Genomic DNA, 13,729 nt, shown 5'->3' on the forward strand with positions numbered 1-13,729 from the left:
CTGCCTGCCTCTCTCCCTGACACGGTTCTGGTGGCATAACTGACACGGTGTGTATATTCTTTTAGACATTCAGTTAATGACCTAATTCACAGAGGAGAAACCTAGGCAGAAACCCAGAGTTGAGTGATTTTGACAATAATTAGGAAGACAGTCGAGGATGGAAATGAAACCTGGTCCAGCAGAATGAATCTGAGTCTAATACTAATGGGTTCAAATCACTGTTTCACTGCCATGAGCTGGGACAAATGAGACAGCTCTATGAGGCTCAGTTTACCCATCTGTACCATGGGTTCAGAATTCATATCTCCCTGGGCTCCTGTTGAGATTAAATGACACTCTATGTTTAAAACATCCAGGTACAGCTCAGCACACAGCAAGAAGGTAACAGATAAAAGGTTCCCCTTTCTTCCTTTCAGCCTCTTTCTGGTTCCTAGTCCACTCCCCTGAGCCCTCACCTCGAAGGGACCGGCTATCCCGAATCAAATTTGTGAACATTTTCTCCCTCACTTAATTTGATTTTTGAATGACCCAACTAAGTCAAGCAACACACATTCTATTTCAATAGCCAGGTGGTGATGGGGCAGAACTCAGAGATCCACAATCATTTCCTATCACCTCATGGCCTCCATCATACTCACATCAACGAGTAACAACAGGGACTTCCCCGTTGGCCCAGTGGCTAAGACTCCAGACTTCCAATGCAGGGGGCCCAGCTTCCATCCCTGGTCAGGGAACTAGGTCCCACGTGCCGCAACTCAGAGTTCACCTGCTGCAACTAAATATCCTGCATGCTGCAATGAAGACTGAAGATCCCAGTGCTGCAGCTAGGACCCAGTGCAGACACGTTAAAAATAAATTAATTAAAAAACAAAAAAATACCCAAGTAACCACAGTAACTTGTCGCTAGGGGTGGGGGAGGGCAGTGAAAACCGCTGACACTGGATGCTGACCGTGTCCCAGGCACAAGTATGTACAGTAAGTCACTGGCTCCGCGAGACAAACCAGGAAGTGGTATTACTATTACCACTGTACATGGCTAAGAACATTTAAACACAAAGAGATGAAGTGATTTGTGCAGGCTGTACAACTACCCAAAAGCAGAACTGAAACTCAAACCCAGAGCGTCTGCTCTTGGCCATGACATGACCTTGCTTCTACTACACCAAGGTGATGTGCACAGACTAGGGTAGCAAAGTCACCCCAGAGAGCCCCAGGCACTTGACCAAGTGCTTCTGCAGGCCACAGTGGAGACATCCGAAAACTGTCTCTATGCTCTCCATGCCAGTAAAACAACCAGGAAAAGGGCATTTCCCTGGGGTCCCACAGTCCTGTTCTCATGATGACATATTCATAAAGAAGGCTGGCTAAATGAGAAGGAGCCTCCAAATTCAAATCTAACCTAAAAGGAATCACTTCTGAAGGCTTTTTCTGTCTCAATGATTGTTAACAGCGTTACTAGTGATAAAAGCCCACAGCATCCCATTTCCTGGCTTTGGCTAAGAAAAGACATGGAAGTAGCCCACATCTATGGTGGTGGTTCTGACACACCTAAGTCCAGGAAACTGTGGAAATGGCTGAAGTGGGCCTGTTTCTAGAAGATTTTGAGATCAAAGCGGGTTCAGATAAGCATCTGCCCTTCCCGGATCCGCAACAGACATGAGCCAATTAGTCCAGAGCAGGGTGCTGGGTATTTATAGCACACTTCAGGAAAGTTCCATGTAATTAGATGCTGGAAACATAAACTTCAAAGGGGAAATTCTGTCACGTGTTAAGATGTTCAAAACTATCAGTGGCCTGTAAATAACAGAGCACTGGTTTTTCCCTTCAAGAGGGAGAAAATTTGAATGATTTCTTTCTGGAAGGTTAACATTAAAACAGAACCCCCTTTAATTCCACTGAAATATATGTGGATGATGTAGCAATTTGGGCAAAATCTAAACTGAAGCCCATGTCTGTAGAGTGTATCAAATGGTAAGTAATGCACATACCACTGCCATGAAACAACACTATTAGTAGACCCAGAATAGCTCCCATTTAGACAAGGCAGGGTTGACACTTTTTTTCTGTAAAGAACCAGCGAGTAAGTAAATATTTAACACTCTGCAGGCCAAAGAGTCTCTCTGTTACAAAACTCTGCCATTCTAGTGTAAAAACAGTCATGAAAGTGTTACTTCTCAGGTTGCGTCATACTCTTTGTGACCTCATGAACTGTATGTAGCCCACCAGGCTTCTCTGTCCATGGGATTCTCCAGGCAAGAATACTGGAGTGAGTTTCTATTCCCTTCTCCAGGGGATTTTCCAGACCCAGGGATTGAACCTGGGTCTCTTGCACTGCAGGTAGACTCCTTATCGTCTAAGCAACCAGGGAAGCCCTAGTCATAGGCAGTAAGTAAATGAATGGGTGTGGCTGTGTTCCAATAAAACTTTACTTACAAAAACAAGGCAGTGGGCCAGATCTGGCCCACAGATTGTATTTCCTGACCTCTGATTTCAAGGACAGTGGACACATGCCAGGCACCCTTCCTTCTCAGTACTTTCCCTGTCTTAAAGCATTTATCATTAATACGAGGCAGATACTTTCATAATCACCATGTCCCCAGGTGAAACCTCAGGGACAAAGAGAACCAACGATTTGAACAGGATCACACTGCTCCCAAGTTTCAGAGCCAGCATTCAAATCTACGACAACCTGAACTCTATAGCCTTGGTCTAGAATCCTTGTTCAGTAATGTTCTGAAAGAGTCAAATTTCAAATGAAAAATAACAAAATTCCATTCCTCTAAAATTATCCCATAAGCAAATTTTTTTTTAAATAAAAATTCCTTTCAAAGTGCCAACTATAGTCATGTGAACACATGAGATGACTCTGCAGTCAAATAATAATCTCTTTGACCTTAAACAACAAGAATGGTAAGAACCAAAAAAAAAAAAAAAAAAAAAATCCTCATGAGATTAAAATTTTTCCCAAAGCAGAGGACATCTAGTTGATCATTTTGCCCTCAACACCCAAACTAGCACTTATTAAGCATTTGATGGATGGACACTATGATCAAAGGGGTTCAAAGTTCACTTACACAAAACAGGCAAGACCCCCTCAAATCACATCAATTCATCTCTCCTCCATTTCCTTGCTGCTGGATTATAATAATACAGAGAGACATTTCCGACTAATAGTATACTTTGCTACCAATGTTCCTTGTGCTAGGATGTCTTCTTCCAAGGTCCATGCAAGATATTTTCAGGAGATTCAGCCATTAAGTCTTGGACAGAAAGTTCAGGCTAAGCTCTTTGCTTCAAGGATAATCAAAACGGTGTTGGAGTGATGATGAGAATATGGTCCTCAAGTATTTCTTCACTTGCCCCTTCAACAAGTCTATATAATGGGCTTCAATCAACTAAAAGAAGCAAATGGTAACCCTGGCCAAGAACAGGGCAGGAGATGGCCTGGGAGTAACAAGAGGCAGTCTGAAGTCACGAAGACCTTGGTTCAAGTCTCCCAGGTACTGTCTGCTTTCCTTGCCTTCCTATGTAATGGGGAACGTGAGAGTTGTATCTCAGAGGGTTTCCAGAGGATTTAGTGATGGCTGCAGGGCAAATTACATCCTGACCTGGTGGAGAGCCAGCATGTACCAGCACATTAGCAGTGAGGAGTTTCTGTTTTCAAACCTGTCACCTGCCACCTCATCCCCTTGGTTTCTGATTTCTTTTTTTCTAAATTCCACAAGGAACTATTGGCTTCCAAAGTCATCACTTAATGATACAGTCCCAAGATAGCCATAGTTCTTTCCGGGGTCTTGCAATCAATTTGTAGAGAGAATAAACTACATGTCAGGGGTACTTATGATAAAAAGTTTATAAAAACAAAAACGCTGTCTGTCTGTTTGGTGTGAGGCCACTTGGTACTTGATATGTCCCTGAATAAAGCACTGCCTGAATCTCTGACTTTCTAATGCTCATCAGTGTCTTCTCTGATGATGAAATTTAGCACGCATGCAGACAGGTGCACAGACATAAATGTCCTGCTGACCAATAATCCTAAAGTGAACCCTGGCCTCACCACCACTCTGAACATGAAGAGACCTGCCACCCCTCCCAGGGTGGGGTCCTCCTCATTCTCCCTCCCCACCCCAAAAAGTAACCACCACCCTTTGCTTTTAAATATTCACTATTTCCTTTTCTTACACTTTCACCACCGACATGTGCACTCTGAAACACCAGGTCTTCCCTTTCTTTTTTTTTTAAGTTTTATTTTTTAATTGGTAGAAAACTGCTTTACAATGTTGTGTTGGTTTCTGATTCCCCACCCCCACCTTTTTTTTTTTTTTAAACATCCAGTGCCTTCTTCAGGCTCCTGCATCACCTTATGGTTTTCAGATGTGCCCATGCTGGTGTGAGCTGCAAGGTTCCACACGTTTTTCACTGGGGTGAATTGTTTTGTTGTATGACCATACTTCATCGTATTTATCCAGTTTGCTAACAATAGGCATCAGAGGCACTTCTGGGTTTTGGCAGTCAGGAAAAACAATGAACGCCACATTCTCATACACAGCTCATGGTGTGCTTTTATCTGAGTTTTTCTAGGGGACACAGGCAGCGGTGCAACTACTCAATCAATTCGACTAGACACTGCCAAACCATTTCCAGGAGACCTGAGAATTCCTGGCATTCATATCCTTGCCAACACTTGATATGGTCAGGATTTTTAATATCTGACTACCTGGTACATGTTGCCAGATTATTTTTGATCTTTGTGAATTTAAAACCTTTGAGAAATAAACATATAATACACATGTGCTATTCTTTAGTTTGCAAATAGTCAAATGCACGAATCTAAGGGGACAGTATGGTAAATGTTTATATTATACTTATGACATCTAATCATTTTCCAGACCTATAATACTGTTATTGCCCGGGAGATTTCTTTGGGTCCTTTCTCATTCAGTGTATGTACGCCTTTACCCCACTATTCTGCCTCTTACTACCAAGCTTCTATTTACTCTACATAAATAGAACCATGCAGCACATGCTCTTTCATTTTTGTGTGAATCAAGTCCATCATTTTACATTGCTGTAGACTATTCCCTCATTATGACCAGACCAAACCTTGTATATCTAGGCTCCTCTAGGACATCTGGGCTGTTTACACTTGGGGGCCATTATAGACAAAGCTCCTGTGTACAAGTGCTTCTGTGGCCATTTCTCCTGGGTATATACCTACATGTGGAACTGCTGGCTCAGCAGGTAAGGCTACACAGCCTTTGGAAAGGCTGCACCATCTGCAGTCCCCACAGTACCTCTCCTGGAGTGTCAACAGTGCTGTGCTCAGGGCTAGTTTTCTTTTCTTTTTTTTTTTAATAGTCTATCTGTGGCAGTGGCAGTTGACAAGGCAAAGCCTACCCACCTCTTTAGAAGGAATTCAGATTGTTTCATGACTGGAGTCTCTTCCGGGTTAGTGTCGATCATGGACACTTCAATCCTCGCAGGTGGGATATGGAGAACAGAACAGACGCAGACACACCAGATCTCAGCACTGAATGAAAACCCTCGGCTGGCAGTCACACAGATCTGCAGGATTTATGTCATCACTTCCCTTTCTGCAAGGTGCCTAGATTGAGTCTAGCTATTCTTGGACTTTTTCCATAGACCTGGTGAGTGGATGATGAGTATCCCAGACCAAGGGAGAAGACGAGCTAAAAATACCCTCTAAGTGAGCCCAGTGAATAAACTAGTCAGTTAGGGGAGGTGTTCTGCAAAGAAAGTTTTGATCTTTCATAGACTCAGCTTCCACTGTGCTGAGTTTTAACAAGTAAAGCCTGTGGGAGCCCATTGTGTGACACCAATAGAAAGTCAGGTGATAATGTATGCGCACTTTCAGTGATAACTTTCTCAGAAGTGTGCGGGAAGGGAAGACTGAGAGAAGAGCCATCTTGTTTGAGGCAATTTCTGTCTTTCTCACGTTTCGGGTAAATGAGGATGATACCTTCCTGCTCATTAAAGTAGTACATTCAGTGGAAGAAGAAATCACAAAGAGCAAGGGGATGACAAAAGAGAAACAGACAGTCAAAGCTCAGGACTTCCCTGCTGGTGCAGTGGCCAAGACTCTGCACTCCCAACGCAACGTTCAGTTTCTGGTCAGGGAACCAGATCCCACGCGCCACAACCGAGGTCCTGCATGTCACAACAAAAGATGCTGCATGCCTCAACTAAGACACGGTACAGCCAAACACATAAGTAAATAAAAATGAATGTCAAAAAAAAAAAAAAAGACAACAGTCAAGGGTCACCAATAAAACTATCACTACTCTCAAATCTCCTTCACAAAACTCAAATCTTTCTTGGGTGATGGACAGGAGGGAATGGTTTGTCTTCTGATGCCCGACAGCATTCTAGATGAGGTGTATGTAGAGTCTGCTGGATTTCCTTTGGGTAGATATTATGAAAAAGAATAGAAAGCAGGCAATCTGAAAATTGAAAGAAAAATAATACATCCCTTTTCACTGAAAGATTATACAATGTCTATTTCTTAGCACTGGTCAATCGGGTACAAAATACTTACACAGGAATTGGTATATTTTTATACTAATTCAGGCTTTTATACCAATTCACATACAAGTTTATTTTTTTAATGGGTTTTGAAAAAATTAGAATTAGACTAAATTCTTTGAAACTAATTATTTCTATCAGGCGTGGCTGCTCACAAGTCCTGGTTCTTACATACAAAAAGCATTGTGAATGACTGAGTCAGTGCTATGAATATGATTCACAATTTCTTTCCTTTCCAGCAGATGCTAGTGGTAGTGTAAATAAATTCTCTGATTAGATACAGTTTAGTGCTTCAATCTGTGGCTCAAGAGATAGACAAGATCAAAATCAATGGCAAATCACCTCTCTTCATTCTATTTCTTCACGCCTAAGTTTGTAAAAATCACAATTTACATAGAAAAATGAACCCTTAAGAGAGTGCACTTTCCGCTGCCAAGAGGTTTCCAGGTATCTCTCCCCAGCATGAGAGAAGCCAGGTTTCAGAGCTCAGGGTCTCAAACATGCCACCTCGATGCTGGTGCTGCTTGAAACCTTAGGCTCCCTTCTCGGCCTGGACAATGTTTACGCACTCTTTAGGTCTCAAGGGTCATTTTGTCTGAGATGCCTGCTCTGTAATCCCAAGTCTGAGTAAGGTCTGTAATTCCATATTTAACCTTATATGTCTCCTGACTGTCTATAAACTCAGCTGTGCTCTCTCTCTACACATGGCTTCATGGTGTACTTAGATTAGGTGCTTAATAAGTGCGCACAAAAGGAGCAAGCAGTGCCTGTAAGAAGCTCTGCGCATTTGAAAAGTGAGAGGCCCAAGTCATCAACTTTTTGGCAAGGTGATCAGGAGAACGTGTTTGGAAGGAAAACGTGAATGGCTGGACCAGTCATGGGGAAACCCCTAAGATCTTCCTTCTAGAGACAAGCTGCTGTGAGGAGGCTTGTCAGCCTCTGTGCCTCCAGGGAGACCGGTCGTGTTAGGATGCTCTAGTCAGTGACCACATAGAGGACTTCTCTTATGGGCAGCCTTGTCTCTGGGGTTCTCCAAGGGCCCAGCCAAAACTTCCTTAGAGATGCTTTCAGCCAGTCCTCCTAGCTTCCCTCTCTTTGGAGGTGTCAGACCTGTGTTGGGGTTCTAATGCTCTCCCCACCCACTCCTGCTCCCTCTCCTCTTTATCCTTCCTAGGCAGTCTCTTCCCCTTGAAATCCAATCTTTCATCTGCTTCACAGGGGACTCGAGTGACCAAAGGCCAATGGTTGGCTAGTGGAACCAGATTCCTCACTGCCATTTCAGCTGGAGGAATATGTAAGATTCTTCCTATTGAAAAAAAATCACTTAATGAGAAATTAATATTCTAAGATAAGACTCCCAGAGCTGAGGAAATAAAAGACAGTGGTGAACTGGAACAGAAATCCGTATTGATTCCTTCTTGGTGCATCTCTCTATCATCGTGCTCAAGCCAGACACTCTGTGAAGGGTATGATTATTTATGTCTCATCACATTAACAGAGCATTCAAATCCCTCATAGGACCTTCAGCTCAAAACACTTCTAGTTCCAAGAGCAGTTTTTTTTTTTTTTAACCAACTTCAGATGTTTCTTCTCTTTTGGAAGAATGACAGAAGTGATGGGAGTTATCAAAACGAGAGTCAACCATGGCCCAGGAACAGAGGGCAAAATCAAGTTTCCAAGACATTATCCTACTTCTTTCTCTTCCCAATGAAAGCAAAGCCTGAGCAGCCTTTAGTTCTACCTCTTCTTTTTCCAATTTTATATTTTTCACCTATTTGCATCTTTACTTGATTCGCTCTTTTGGCTAACATTCCTGAGGATCTATTAGCGGTTAAATACACATGGGTTCTGCTCCCATGAAGCTTACACTTTAGGAGGTAATACACGGGTAAACAGGCTTCCCTGGTGGCTCAGTGGTAAAGAACCCACCTGCCAATGCAGGAGGTACAAGAGATGATGGCTCGACCTCTGGGTGAAGACGACGCCCTGGAGGAGGGCATGGCAACCCACTCCAGTATTCCTGCCTGGGGGCCTACAGTCTACAGGGCTGCAAAGAGTCAGACACAACTGAGCGACTGAACACACTCACACAGGAATAAATACACAACATGAGTTCAGATACCTTTAAGAGCTTCAAAGGAAGAAACCTACGGTGAAATGACAAGGAATGAAGGGAGTGGGGAGCCAGTGGGGAGCTGGGGAGGATAAAGGAAGAATTGTTTGAGGAAGCAAGATCTGAACCAAGACCTGAAATAATTAGAGGAAGACATCTGGGTTCTGAGCTGAACTTATCTGGCAGAGGAAACAGAAACAGCAGATGCAAAGACTAGAAGGGGTGACAGTCTGGGCAGGCTAGGGCGACAGGGGGTGGCATTCATCTCCTCTTGGGTCCCTGAGGGCTGGCCTGGGTCTGTCTTCACCAGTGCATCAGTCCAGCAATCAGACTGAATGGGCGTGCAACACTCCTGTGGAATAAACAAGTGAACTTTCTCAGAGGGGCTCAAGAGGCAGCTGTTGAGCCAGCTAGGGAGTGGCAAAGCTGAGATCCCCACCAAGGCCAGTCCGGCTCCAAAGCCCACACTCTCCCCCCATGAGAAAGCCCTGATGAGACCTATGCTGGAACGTGGAAGGCATCCTCTGCCAGAATGGCTGGGACTCCCTCCCAGGCTAGGTCACTCTGTTCACAGAAGTGACTTTGCAATTCCTCACCTCAGCTTGGCACATGTCTGGGTGCCCTTTGTGGTATATGTTACTTAGCATAATTAGGATAAAAGCCAGACACTAGAAACCTTGATCTGAGTTCTGTAACTGGGCATGATGAATAATTCAAGGGAGCCCTAGGGCTACGCCAGCCATGTGTGCCCAAATCAAGAGCAGCCTTTGACCAGAAGACTAAAGTTGAACCAAACATACTCACAAATAGGAATGCTCAAGCCTTCATCAAATATCAACGATTAATAAACAGATTTGGGGAAGAATAGATACATGTATATGTATGGCTGAGTCCTTTAGCTGTTCACCTGAAACGATCACAGCACTGTTAATCGGCTATACCCCAATACAAAATAAAAAGTTAAAAAAGGTGAATTTCCAGATTTTAAGAGACAAAAGAAACACATTCCCTTGTGCGTTAAAGAAGAAATCTGTCCACCCCTCCAGGGGATAATGACTTCTGAGTTACACTGACATGAATGCTGAGTTCTAAAAATTAAAAAAAAAAAAAAAGAAGAACTGAACTTCCTTTGCAGCTATTTTTCGCAGGTCTACTTTGACTTTTCAATTAGGAGGTAGACTTGAAACCACATCGTGGGCATCCCTGCCAGAACAGGTACCACATCCCTACATATAACAGCCTCTTAGAGGGTAATTGTGGAGAATGAAGAAGGATAACACGATCATGCCAGCATGCAGCTCATGAACCAAATGATCGCAATGCAGTGCGTTTGCTGAGATCTGGGGACTTAGGGACTAAAGGACGCCTACTGCTTCTCTCTAACAGATGGAATCTCCTTCACTGATCACTGTGGAAACAACGCCAGATGCCACAGACACATTCAAGTGCCACAGCTGATGGAGCATCTCCTCTTAGGCTGGAGAAGAGGTACCTGTTTCAAAGATTTTAGAATTCCTTGTGGGGTGATTGCATTATAACAAGAAGAGCCAGGGGGAAGGAAGGCCTGTCCATCATTCAGTACATGTGAACCCCCCAAACTTATCATCTACACAATGGGCTGGAATTTCAAGAAGCTGTTTCATCAATGGAGATTTCTAGGGCACCCTCTGAGAAAGAGCTCAGAGAACACAGCGTGCTGCCCATGACACCAACATCCTGTGCATTTTTGAAACTGTTCCGAGTGCAACGCAAATCTCCTCCTATATTGCTGTCCTCCACCGCCTATGCTGCTCTCAACATCACGTCACCAAGGGGCAGACAGCCTAAGAGTTGGCAAAAGCGTTTTACTCCCTAAGGGAACTGTCTGTACCACCTACTTCCCAATTTTGCGTGAGGGGATTTCTTTGGAAATGGAGAAACAATGGAAATTTCCAACAGTGAAGACCTCAATGGGGTGTTTTCAAGTCATCTTACTTTTCTACATTGACTAGGTTTATTCTTGTTACCTGCTGTACGATTGAACAGGTCTAAGAGCAGAAGAATTAATCCCAAATCCTACTTGCTTCCACTGAACACTGAAAACTGGTTTTGTTTCCCTGAGAGAAAGCGGGTAAAATGTTTGTTAAGCTCGGCAGAGTTGGCTAATGTGGAAAGACACCCTCCCAGAAAGCTGGGAAGATGTTTTATCACAGCCGTGGAGATGAAAGGGAGATTTATTATGGTTACTAATGCTACTTCTGTCAATGTCTTTGGAATTCTAATTAGATTATTAAAACTTTGCAAATCATTACATTACTTCTCAACTCCACACCTCCCCGTGACAGGGTACTTTTGAAATTAGATGATCCTGATGTCATAGGTAATGATGCATTGCCAATAATAAAGTTGCAGGGAAATTCCTCCAATAAAAAAAGGTTGGGTAAGACAGAACCCATCTATCTTACTTTCTCTCCCAGTTTTATGCTTGAGGATAAGACATGTCTGCTGCACAGAACACGGCCCAGCATTTTCCATTCCAGTAGCTAATGGTACTTGTTCACATGCAGCAAAGTTTAATGACTTGTCAGGGTTACTTAAACTTATTCCCCAAAATCTCAGAGGCAAATCAAGAAATTCATAAATGAAAAGTTACTTGAAAAGGGAATCAATTTAGGATAGCTATGAGGCAGGTGGCAGGTTCAGTGTGTATGAATGGTACCTCTTATGAGGTTCTGATTTATAACATATGCATTCTGAGTGGTACCTGAAGAGAAACAAATGGCTTACTGTTAACCCAGATCCATTTGCAGGTAATAAATGGGTGTGCTCTTTACCCATCAAATAATGGCTCTCATGCCCTTCACCATCAGAGCATGAGGAATAGGTGTCACGCTCCATCCTCTGCAAGATAACCCACTCCTTCAGGTGAAGACCTTAGCCCTCCCTACCCCAGAAAAAGGGAAGTGTACACAGCTGCCTTACCGTGATGGACGACGCCCTTCAACCCGTGGATAATAGGATCCAGTGCAGAATTGTCCCTTGGACTGACCTATATGTAAAGGAAACATGATTGGTTAAATCTGTTCTGGCATCAGACACAACAGTCTCAGTTTAATCTTCTAAAGAGAAGGGGGAAGGGGGATGTTATCAAGCAAGCTGCTTGGGTCTCACATACACCATGCCTCTCACCGAACACAGGAGATTTATGACATCATAAAATCAAGTGAGGAAGGCTAAATCAAAAGAGAGAAACTTCTCAGAATACATCAGAACAGGAGAGAAACACTGTTGTCCCAGCAAGATCTTAAAAAGCATGCAGACTTTCCCCTTGCTTTGTTTTATTAAAAGTAGACCCCAACCGACTAAAAAGTCATTGAAAGTCATCAGAGACCAATCCATCACTGACCGAATATTTCAATACCTTTTTGTGATTTTTTTTCTCTTCTTTTTTGAAAATGGATTTGTTCCCTGCAGCCTTCTCTCCTTTTTAAGGATCCCAGTCCCATGTGCCTTAACTTATGCTCAAAGAGGCATTTCTAAGAGTCACTCAGGCAGGGCAAATATAGAGAGGAAAGGAGCTCAAAGAGACAGTGTCTCCAACCTTGATTCCCCCCTGGAGCTTTCTTTTTTTTTTTCCCTTTCTTTCTTTTTAAAATTTTGGCCATGTTGCACAGTTTGCCGGATATTTCAGTTCCCAGACCAAGGACTGAATGCAGGCCACAGCAGTGGAAGGGCCAATCCTAATCATTAAACCACCAGGGAACACCCCTTCTCCTCCTCCTGGAGTTTTTAATCCCCTCAAATGTCAAGCTTCTTTGATCCTGACTCACATACTTTCCCCTTAACTTCTGATACTGCTCAGCATAACTCTCAATCTTCTCTTTTCCAAAAGATTAAAATTTTACCAGCATGTTATAATTTTGGTTTTTAAGTTCTTTCTTTGAGACACATATTCAAATAGCAACAAATGAAATGATCTTTGCTTCCAAAGAATTCAGCAGTGGGTAGCAGGGGAAGCAAGCAGGGTACAAACGCATCAGGACTGGCCATTAATCACATTTAGGATCTTAGGGCATTTGAATCAGAAGGGCCATGATATGATTTTCTGTGCTTTTGTGTATACTGAACTTCTTCCAACTGAGTTTCTCCAAATTTAAGCCACTTCTAACATAATAAAGTTAAGATATTGATGAACCTTTCAACATGTAGCAAGATCCAACTTGATGTTTCCTGGTTAGTCCAGGGGAATCCGGGGCCATCATAGGTTAAATTTTAAGGTGACCGAAAAAATGAGTGCACCTCTTCCTCCCTTACAATTCTCCTTGTCTGGTTGCCGATCCTAGTTTGCTCTCTAATAGAAGTCATACTTCGCAATGTCTTTCTCTCTTCTGCCTCAGCAGTGGTTCAACTGGAGGCATTTTTACCTATCTCCCCATTCCCACCCAGGGGCCATGTAATCATGTCTGCAGACACTGTTGGTTGTTATGAGTAAGGGTAGAGGAGGTGGGGCTATGAGCATCAAGGGGGTAGAGGCAGGGCTGCTCTAAACATCCAATAACATTCAGAAAAATGCAAGGAATTAACTAGCCCATGATTCCAACCATGCATTACGTTGAGACAGAAATGCAGAATGGATGCTCTGAGTTAACAGTGATTACATATTAATGTCTGGAGCCCTGAGTTACGACTAAATTCAAACACAGTTGTCACTGGGTATGGGGTTATGTTTATAGACTAATAAAATGAGGTAGAATTTGGTGCTACATCAAAAAGACTACAAGTATTAAAAAAAAAAAAAAAAGGGATCACTGTATCAGAGCACAGTGGTAGAATTCCAGAAGCTGTCATGAGTGTTACCTCCAAAATAGCCTGAGAGGAAGCTCAAACCAGGGGTTTAATACACTGGTCGTAGAACAAAACATTCCTGAAAGGCAAACATCCACGGAACACCACACAATGAAAAAAAAAAAACCATATTTGCACCGCAGCATAGACTAATCAAACATTTTAAAAACTTAACCAAAATGGAAACACAATTCAAGAACGCAAGATAAGAGTCTATCAGTGAATGGCCAAACTTTAAGAGTGATAGAA

The 13,729-nt window shown here is 43.0% G+C and overlaps 1 protein-coding gene across 4 annotated transcripts in view; it reads right to left on the reverse strand.

Annotated features, from left to right (window-relative positions):
• PTPRG (protein tyrosine phosphatase receptor type G) overlaps positions 1 to 13,729 on the reverse strand; it is a 775,419-nt gene that overhangs the window by 171,026 nt on the left and 590,664 nt on the right. For all 4 annotated transcript variants that reach the window (XM_069560453.1, XM_069560451.1, XM_069560452.1 and 1 more), the window contains exon 6: positions 11,618 to 11,684. In XM_069560453.1, the coding sequence (XP_069416554.1) occupies positions 11,618 to 11,684 (67 nt within the window). The remainder of the gene's footprint in view (positions 1 to 11,617; positions 11,685 to 13,729) is intronic.

This window comes from Ovis canadensis, chromosome 19 (assembly GCF_042477335.2).
Source record: "Ovis canadensis isolate MfBH-ARS-UI-01 breed Bighorn chromosome 19, ARS-UI_OviCan_v2, whole genome shotgun sequence".
In the NCBI taxonomy this organism is placed as follows: domain Eukaryota; kingdom Metazoa; phylum Chordata; class Mammalia; order Artiodactyla; family Bovidae; genus Ovis; species Ovis canadensis.